Below are 10,907 nucleotides of genomic sequence, written 5' to 3' on the forward strand. Positions count from 1 at the left end.
TACCCCGAGGATTACATTTTCACCACAGTCCCAAATCCATTAGAGATCATTAATATGCAAAGTGTTGACTTCGAAAATGATTTGTTATATGTTGAGACACCTGTTTGGATTGTCGACCGAACATTTATGGGTCATATACGGTCTATCCCCATTTTTGCGGTCCAGGTAGCATGGGTGTGTTTTGGTGTAATCCAGTTGGGGTGGGAGTTCGAGCTTTTTATGCAGCACTATTTCCCCTGGTTTTTCGGCCCATCTGACCCACCACTCTAGATCTGGCTAGTAGAAAATCTTTTGTATGCTAATCTTGATATGTTCTAATCCCCTTTTTGTTGACTTTTGTTTTTGTTTACCACAGGGATGGGACACCAACATATTCTGACTAATGTAATATGAATTGTAAAATAAATGAATAAAAATATGTAATGTTGACAGTTTATATAAATATAAAGTATACTACATGTTGTGCTATATATATACTGCATTGAAAATATAATACCTCGTTTATTACTTGTAGAATGGCTAATGGTAATGGGAGTGAGTCATCAGTTAGTGGTACGGAATCAATGGAAAGAGTAATGGAAAGAGCGGTTACTAGTTTTCTACAAACCTTGCAAGCTAACATCAACAATGGGACGCCGAGACAGCAAGAAGGGTCGGTTACCATAAAACAGTTCCAGGATCTGAAACCTACCACGTTTACCAGCGGCCCAGACCCAATGATAGCAGACGCTTGGGTTAAAGACATGGAAAAGATTTTTCGTGCCCTGCCTTGCACCGAGAGGCAAAAGGTAACTTTCGCCACTTTCACTTTCAAAGACAATGCACAGGAATGGTGGCTTCTCGCTCTGGCCAAAGAGGAGATTACGACTTGGGCAAGATTCTTGGAAGTATTCTATGAAAAATACTTTCTAGATTCATTATGGGAACAGAAGGCATCTGAATTCATATATCTTAAACAAGGAACCATGACAGTGGCCGAATATGAGAGCAAGTTCACACAACTCGCTCGGTTTGCAACATATGTCATCCCCACCGAAACTTGAAAAGCAAGAAAATTCGAAGCAGGATTGGATGCTGGAATTAAAGACATGCTTGAAGTCTTGAAATTGCCAACCTATGCAGAAACGGTAGACCGGGCATACATAGCAGGAAAGGGAATTAAAGCCTCACGTTCCGGAGAACCAAGCTACAAGAAGCGATTCTGGGAAAGAGATAACAGAAGACCCGGTGTTGCACCTCAAAAAAAGGTGAACATGGGCACAACCAGCTCAGGCCACCACAGTCCTATCAACCCCCGAGGTGGCACTATTCCAACTTGCCCCACTTGTGGGAGGATTCATTGGGGACAATGCCATCGAGACACGGGAGCGTGTTTTAGATGCGGACAGTTTGGTCACTTGCTAAGGGATTGTCCAAAGATGGTTAATCCTACAGCCAGCCCCTCTGGCCCAGTCAGGAGACCCGCAAGACCTGGAGGAGAAAAGAAGGACCAAAACCGCCAAGGTCAGGCTTTCACCTTGGTACCTGGAAAACCAAAAATTACCGAAAATGTTGTGTCAGGTACACTTTCTATCTGTGGTCTTTCAGCTCATGTCCTTATTGACTCTGGGTCAACTCATTCTTTTGTTGCACCACACTTTGCTACCAAGTTGACATCACCACCCAAACCATTAGGATATACATTGTCTGTGTCTTTTCCTTCTGGTAAGTCTGCCTGTAGTACTGATGTGTACAGATCTTGTATTGTATTCCTAAAAGGCAAAACCTTATATGTAGACTTGATTCCCCTCCATATTGAAAACTTTGATGTAATCTTAGGTATGGATTGGCTAGCTGCCAACCACGCCTCTATCGATTGTAAAGCCAAAAAGGTCTCCCTCAAATTACCAAACCAACCCGAAATTGTCTTTGATGGGGCTGAAGTTTCTAACCCTACCTGTATCATATCCTCCATGGCGGCCCAACGACTTCTAAGAAAGGGTTGTGGTAGTTATATTTGTTATGTGATTGATATACAAAAAGAGGCTCCTACCGTTAATACAATTCCTGTAGTTCGAGAATTCCCAGATGTCTTCCTTGAAGATCTACCCGGTATTCCCGTTGATCGAGAGATCAAATTTACCATTGAAACCCAACCTGGCACGCAACCTACATCAAAAGCTCCTTACCGCATGTCGATGACAGAATTGAAAGAGCTGAAGACTCAACTCTAGGAACTCTTGGACAAAGGTTTCATTCGGCCTAGTACCTCACCCTGGGGAGCTCCGGTATTGTTCATGAAGAAAAAGGATGGCACGATGAGATTATGCATCGATTACCGGGAGTTGAACAAGGTCACCATCAAAAATCGATATCCTCTGCCGCGAATCGATGACTTGTTCGATCAACTTCAGGGCGCATAAGTATTTTTCAAAATTGACTTACGTTCTGGCTATCATCAGCTAAAGGTTAAAACGGAAAACATTGAAAAGACGGCCTTCCGAACCCGTTACGGGCACTACAAATTTCTCGTTATGCCTTTTGGCGTCACAAATGCCCCAGCAGCCTTCATAGACCTCATGAACAGAGTGTTCAAACCCTACCTTGATGAGTTCGTCATCGTCTTCATTGACGACATCCTCATATACTCCAAGTCACCAGAAGCCCATGAGCAGCACTTGCGAATGGTCCTACAAACACTACGTGATCATAAAATTTATGCCAAGTAAAAGAAATGCGAATTCTGGATCACTAGTGTACACTTTTTCGGTCACGTCATTAATAAAGATGGCATCTCGGTTGACCCCCAAAAAGTTGCAGCAATCGTGGACTGGCCGCGACCTACTAATGTGTCAGAAATCCGAAGTTCTTGGGTCTAGCCGGTTATTATCGACGCTTCGTACAAGATTTCTCAAAAATAACATCGCCCTTGACCCAGCTAACTCAGAAGAACACACCCTTTGAATGGACTGATAAACAGGAGCGTTACTTTCAAGAATTAAAAGGTCGACTTGTGTCAGCCCCTATACTAGCACTCCCTACTGGAGCAGATGGGTTCGTAATTTATAGTGATGCCTCATACAATGGGTTGGGTTGTGTTCTCATGCAAAACGGAAAGGTCATTGCTTATGCGTCACGACAATTGAAGACTCACGAGAAGAACTACCCGACTCACGATTTAGAATTAGCTGCGGTGATCTTTGCTCTCAAAATCTGGCGTCATTATCTCTACGGTGCAACCTGCGAGATTTATATTGACCACAAAAGTTTAAAATATCTATTCACGCAGAAGGAACTGAATATGAGGCAACGTTGGTGGTTAGAATTATGAAAGACTACGAGATAGAGATTCATCACCATCCGGGCAAAGCTAACGTGGTGGCAGACGCACTGAGCCGAAAGTCGACGAGAAGTTTGGCATGCACTCTCGTTTCTCGCAAGGTCAATGGGTTGCTCGCCAATGTAATCGTGGAGCCTACATTGATTGGAGAAATCAAAGCACGCCAATGGGAAGATAAACTCTTGAAGAAAAGGTACGAGGAACAAGGGAACACGCCTGATCCTGATTTTATGATAAGCAATGGGATACTGAAATTTCAAAATCGAATTTGCATACCCGACATCCCGGAACTCAAGAAGAAGATACTGGAGGAAGCGAATAACTCAAGATTTGCAGTTCACCCTGGCAACACAAAAATGTATCATGATCTGAAGAAACATTACTGGTGGACCGGAATGAAAAGAGATATAGCAAACCATGTTTCTAAATGTCTACATTGTCAGCAGGTTAAAGCAGAACATCAGAGACCGGCGGGGCTGCTGCAACCACTCCCTATTCCTGAATGGAAATGGGAACACATTACTATGGACTTCGTGGTCGGGCTACCACAGTCTTTTTCAAGGAATGATGCAATATGGGTTATAGTAGACCGATTGACAAAGTCAGCACACTTTCTACCAATCAAAATCATGTACCCTCTGAATAAGTTTGCCACTTTATATATCAAAGAGATTATCCGGTTGCATGGTATTCCAGTTTCAATCGTGTCTGACCGAGACCCTCGTTTCGTGTCTCACTTCTGGAATAAATTGCAAGAAGCTTTGGGAACTACATTGAAGTTCAGCACGGCCTATCATCCACAAACCGATGGGCAATCCAAAAGAACGATCCAAACGTTGGAAGACATGTTACGTATATGCGTGTTGGACCTCAAAGGTAACTGGGATGAGCACCTACCTTTAGTAGAGTTCGCCTATAACAACAGCTATCAGGCAAGCATTGGAATGGCACCGTACGAAGCTCTGTATGGAAGGAGATGTCGTTCACCCCTATGCTGGACGGAAGTCGGAGACACGAAATTATTAGGCCCCGAAATTGTGCAAGTCACCAGTGAGAAAATCCAACTCATCCAACAGCGGATTCGCACTGCTCAGAGCTGCCAGAAAAGTTACGCAAATATTCGGAGACGAGACTTGGAATTTCAAGTAGGAGATCATGTGTTTCTTAAAATCTCCCCAACAAGAGGAGTGATCCGATTCGAAAAGCGCGGGAAGCTAAACCCGTGTTATATCGGGCCATTCGATATACTAGAAAGAATTGGTCCTGTGGCCAATCGCCTTGCACTACCTCCTGAGCTATCTAATATCCACAACGTGTTTTCACGTATCAATGCTCCAACGGTACCTCCGAGATCCAAAACATGTCATCGACTATGAGAACTTGGAAGTTCGAGAAGATCTCTCTTACAAAGAACAGCCAGTGCAGATTCTAGATCGTCATAATCAAGTTCTCCGAAACAAGACCATACCACTGGTAAAGGTCTTATGGCGAAATCATCACATCGAAGAAGCTACGTGGGAAACGGAGAGTCAAATGCGAGCTAAATACCCACACCTCTTCGAAAATTGAGGTACGTCGAGTTTGGGGACAAACTCCTATTTAGGAGGGGAGAAATGTGACACCCTGAATGTTTAATTAAATACCACATAAATGTTTATAGTTACATAATTATGGGTATATGCGATATATATTATTAAATAATTACTAATAAATACAGAATCTAATTTAGCACGGGGTTATATGGGATTAATTAGGGATTTTTATTTAGGGCCAAAAGACCAGAAATATGAAATTCTAATACTAGTTGGGTCAAATTAAAGTTAAGGATAGTAAATAAATAAATAATAATAACAATAATATATGGAATGAAAAGAATAATGATGGCAATAATAAAATGAATAAGTTATATGTGCTAAGTAATTTAATTTATCATTATGGTTATTAAATATATGACACAGAAATTTATTAAGATAACTTAAATATCAATTTTATTATTAAATACTAATTTTAGTTAAGATATATTAGTTGTGTAGATAAAAACAAATCAGTGGCTATCAAATACAATCTTGCCATATTATCCAAACAGATCAAGGACCATTAATGAGTTAGATTACAAATCTGCCGAAGGAGAAACGGAGAAGCCACCTGGACACTAGACTCGGATAGAGGGAGTGAGTACTTGGAGCTTAGGGTGTTGAGGCATCACTTATATTGTGTATAAATAGTGGTGGTAGTGCTGTATGTGAAGGAAAGGAAGTAAAGAAAGAAAAAAACCTAGAGAGAGAGAGAGACTCGTCAGTTGAGGGTAAGAAACTCATACTAGGAGAGTTTTTTAAAAAAAAAAGTAAGGCTAAGGGTTATAATTAAGGTGAGATATGTTATACCTTGATTTACCATTATATGTTTTACAAATGTTTTGAGTTATCATAGCTTATTTATTTCAAGTTACATTTATTAAGTTATATAAATAAAAGCTATGTTTGTAAATATTTCAATTACGTGGGTTACATTCTGAACTCCATTTACGTAAAAGGAAATCCATGGATATGTTAGTTTAAATTTTAGTATATATTTGACTATAACCTTATAAACAATTATGTTTTGTAAGTACCACCACGGGAGTCCCACGCCTTGGGGGACTTAAATAACCACTGGCCTCTGTTTGACCACTTTGTGGTCCTCTGTTTGTCATGGATCCATTGACCTCTGTTCTGACTGTCACTTCTGTGACCTCTGTTCTGTTCTGTTTTATACCGTGGTTATGATTATTTATTTACATGATTTCTGTATTCTGTCACTTTAAATAAATTGTCATTTTAATTTAAATTTTGTAAATGTTTTAGCCTAATTAATTATCCATGGATATTTTGTATTCTCTACATTCTTGGTATAGTATTTCTCACTCTGCTGTGTGCTTATAGCTGTTACCCTTTCAGGTGACGAGATGTAAGGAAAATCCCTAACCCCACGAAATGGAATCTGCTTATGGATGGTTGTTAAACTACTATTTTATCCTTCTTTTTTTATATTTTTGCTTCCTTTATCTCTATTCGGGGCTGGTCACTGAATAATAAAATAATGAAAGCCCTAGAAATGTATTTCTTTTTTTTTAAAATAGCAATATGGAATAAAATTTCTGTCTAAGTATATATATATTTTTTCTTCGCTTGCGCAGTTTAATTTGTTTTGAATAAGAATAAGTTAGTAAGTCACGATTCCAATTCTAAGCCTCTGGGGTTGGGTCTTGACACTCCCCGTTCCCCGTTGAACTCCTGTGCAGGTTCTCAAGTGGGCTTGGCTATTCAGATATCGGTTGGAGAAGCGTGGACCAGTCCGACCCATTCCCTTTGGAACTCTGTAACAACCCTCGTACTGTTTACTGATTTATGACCGATTGATTACCGTTAATCACCGATTACTGTTAAACGAAACTGATAATGACTGATAACTAACTGATAATCGAACTGAATGAAATACTGAACCGACTGACTGAAATTGAAACTGAATTGACTGAGTATATGTTAGTTAATTGCATTCTATCTGTTTGATTGTCTGATTATCTGTTCATGTTTATATGTTTAAACTGCTATTTGAAGGCCTTATCGGCGGCCGAACTAGAAACCGATTGATGTTCCGTGACCCTCATAATTAATATGATTTTATGGTATGATTATCGGAAAATTGATTAGGTATGATTAAATTAGATTAAAATAAGCCAATTGAAGAGTTGGACTTAATTACCGTTTTGCCATTGAGTGGGCCACTATCTCACACACATACTTGAGCCAAGAACAACATTTCCTCAGCCATTTTCCTTCTCATTGCCGACCAAGAGGGAAGAGAGGAGAGAGAGTGAGAGGAATTGAATTCTACCTTGGGTTTTGCTTGGAGAATTGAAGGAATTGAAGTATAGATTGCATATTTGAGCTCCTAGTCTTCTAATTCAAGCTCTAGGTAAGGATCTTATCTTCTTATTGATGCTATTGAACTAGTTCTTGCATGGTTCATGCTTCATTGTAGAACTAAGTCATGATTTGGGTCATTAATGGTGAATTGAAGCTCATTTCTTGCATGCATGGTTGAATTAATGAGTTTTGAGTTGAATTCATGGTAAATGGTTACATGCATGTCCATGTTGTAAGAGTAGGCCATGTTTTCATCTTGTTTTGAAAAGAATGAGCTCATTTGAACAAGCTTTGAAGCTTTGATTTGGTTTAAATCCTTGCATGTTTGCATGTTCTTCATATTCTTGAAAATGGGTTTGAATATGGTTCTATTTGACTCACCTTTGGGGCTTGAATTCATAAATTGAGCTTTGAAACTTGTTATACATTGAATTTAATGATGTTTTCCAGAATTTGGGCCCAAGAGGTCGAGTTTGGAGTGGTTGAATGCTTGGTTTGAGCTTGGGAGGCAAATCTGGAAATTCCAGATTTGGCTTCCTCGCTCGAGCGAAGGATTCCCCGCTCGAGCGAGCACCTTTGTCCAGGGCTCCGCTCGAGCGACCCTCGAGCGACCATCGCGCGTAAAATTTCAGCATCCAGTACTTTTACTGTTTTGCAGACCGCTCGAGCGAAGGATTCCTCGCTCGAGCGAAGCCTTTGATTTTGGACTTACGCTCGAGCGTAGAAAGTCTCGCTCGAGCGAGGCTCCTATTTTCAGCAAACTTTGCGAAATGTTTTCTAAGTGTATTTTTGCATCCTCATCCCATCCTAGGCATTCTTAGGCCTAGTTTAAGGCACCTTGATGAGGATATCATTGTAGAACACACCAAGGCAAATTAGGGATTAAGTTATGAGATTTCCCAACTGTGTAGCTTAGTGTGTTCAACCTGTGAACTGTGTAGGGTTGGCAACTGGGGAGACACGCTCTAGCATACTGTAGCCCAGAACTCTGTGAGTAACAATTGTGTAAAGATATGTTCAACTGATTATCTTCTGAATACTGAACTGAACTGTTTACTGAACTGGTATTATTTACTGAATGAATGTATGTCCTTTATTTCTGAACTGTACTGTGGCATCCTTAGTATCTACGGTTTATTGTTACTGTTACTGTCACAGAGATCTCTGTCGGTTTCCTTGTGGAACCACTACTGTTTACTGACTGATGGCCATCATTACTGTTCGGTCTTTTAAGACCTACTGTTACTGTTATGCTAATGGATGTACCACATATGACTGTTTACTGTACTGAGCAACTGAATTACTGATTGAAATGAACTGTTTTCATTACTGTAAGGACATTCATTCTAAACCCCTTTACGCTTTATGTTATTCACTGGGCTTTAGCTCACTGCTCATATATATATGTAGGTGTACAGGCACCAGACCGCAGCTAGAGGCGTCAGGGTTACTCCAGTTTTGTCAAGCCAGCCTTTGTGCCTCACTGCGAGGTTCCGAGCCTACTGTTAAGGCTTAGGGGTGTTTTAGAATTTCCCCCTTTTTGTACTGTTTCACTGTTTTGTATAGACTGACTGTTTACTGTACTGTTATACAGGGATTAGGTCCCTGTACTGTGTGACTGTTAATTTTGTATACTGTGTTGTACAGACGGAATGTTTTCTATACTGTTATGTGGGGTTGAGTCCCTAGTTAAGTGGATGTGAATATTGTGTATACTGTTCTGTACTGTCTTTGTATAATGTATGAAAAGCCTTTTTGCATACAGACTGTCACAGCTCAATGGACACTATTTATTTACTGTATTGGCTTCCGCCAGGCCCTGTACTCTGTTTCACTGTATTACTGTTCAGCAGGCCTTCGGTAATCTCGGATTACTGGCCGGTTACGGTGCTAAACCCATAGGGCCGGGTTTGGGTCGTGACAGAGTGGTATCAGAGCGATACTTACCACGAGTTATACCGCACACACGTGTCCAAATGAGCTATAGGGGGTCCTAGAAAAAGTAATTAGGACATCTCATGAACTTGAAAAGTGTGTGGCTATGTTATGACTGAATATCTGTTAATGTGTTAAACTATGAAACAAATGATTGCTTATGTTTAAAACTGTTATAACTGCTTATAGTGAAATGGACAATGCAAATGAACCTGAGTCCTCATCTACTGAGGCAAGAATGGAAAGAATGGAAAGAATGATAGAACTGATAACTGCTAGACTGGAACAACAACAGAACCAACAGCCCCCACCTCCTCCTCCTCCGGTACAGCCGGAACTTAATGCGAATGCGAATGATGGGGACATAATTGCTTTGACCCAGAAGTTCAGCAAAATGAAACCGCCATCCTTTCAGGGAGGCCTTGAACCGCTAAAAGCTGAAGCTTGTGTTCTGGAAACAAAGAAATTATTTGAAGTGTTTCCGTGCTCAGAAGCGAACAAAGTACTGTTAGCTACCTTCACCTTACAAGAAGAAGCTAGAAGGTGGTGGATGTTAATCCGTGAAACAAACATTGTTATGACTTGGGCTCAGTTCAAGGAGTCCTTCTTTGAAAAGTACTTCCCTCAGTGTGTTAGGGATAGGAAAGTAACTGAGTTTGAACAGCTGAAGCAGGGCACAATGTCCGTTGCAGAATATGAAACCAAATTTACTGAACTTGCCCGTTATGCACCGCACATGGTGGATACTGAATATAAGAAGGCCAGAAAATTTGAAGGTGGCCTTAATGTGGCAATACTTGACCGGATAAATGTTTTGAAATTACCGACTTTTGTGGGTGTTCTCGACCGGGCATTGATGGCCGAGTCGAACATTGCAGCAGTGAAACAATCTGAAACACCAACGACTGAATGGCATGGAAAAAGGCAGAGTTTCAAATTTAAGAAAGGCAAGCACAACCCAGCCAACAAGAAACAGAATACGGGGTTGACAACTAGCCCCAGCCAAGGGAGTGGTTTCATACCACCCTGTTCTGAATGTGGCAAGAAGCACAAAGGGGTTTGCTACAGAATATCTGGAGCCTGTTACAGGTGTGGCAAGGTGGGCCACATGGTTAAAGACTGCCCCTCTGCTCCACAAGCCAGTGGTAAAGCTGCACCAAGCGCAGCAGCATCAAATGCTCCACCAAAGCCTAACCCCAGAGTTACGGGGAAAGAGCCTATGAGGCAAGGCCGAGTGTTCGCACTAGTACCGGGAGATGTGCAGAATACCGAGACCGTTGTGTCAGGTATTCTCTCTATCTGTACTCAAAATGCATATGTACTGATTGATTCGGGGTCTACGCATTCTTATGTATCATATGCTTTTTCACGGAAATTGGATAGACCCTTAGAACCCATGAACTATCTGCTAGCCGTATCATCACCCGTAGGGGGATCCATGACATGTGCTTATATGTACCCCGCATGTGAAATTATTGTTGGGGATATGCATCTGTTTATTGATTTACTGCCATTGAACATTGATCATTTTGACGTAATATTGGGGATGGATTGGTTACAAAAATATCATGCCACTATTGACTGTGTGACCAAGCAAGTTGTTTTCCGTCCACCTGGTTTGCCTGAATTTGTGTTTAATGGGAGTGGAGTAGTACCTCCTCCGTATTTGATTTCGTCAGTGAAAGCTGTTAAATTAATTAGAAAGGGGTGTAAAGGATATCTGTGTTCTGTACTGACTGTGTCTACTG

General features: G+C 41.0%; 1 protein-coding gene across 1 annotated transcript; it reads left to right on the plus strand.

Annotated features, from left to right (window-relative positions):
- The first annotated feature begins 1,088 nt into the window (after positions 1–1,088).
- LOC145793604 (uncharacterized) lies at positions 1,089–2,213 on the plus strand. Its single transcript, XM_082876468.1, has one exon. The coding sequence runs from the start codon at positions 1,089–1,091 to the stop codon at positions 2,211–2,213; it is 1,125 nt and encodes a 374-aa protein (XP_082732594.1).
- The last annotated feature ends 8,694 nt before the right edge of the window (positions 2,214–10,907 follow it).

Source organism: Camellia sinensis, chromosome 6 (assembly GCF_055761805.1).
Source record: "Camellia sinensis isolate YWXY chromosome 6, ASM5576180v1, whole genome shotgun sequence".
Lineage (NCBI taxonomy): Eukaryota > Viridiplantae > Streptophyta > Magnoliopsida > Ericales > Theaceae > Camellia > Camellia sinensis.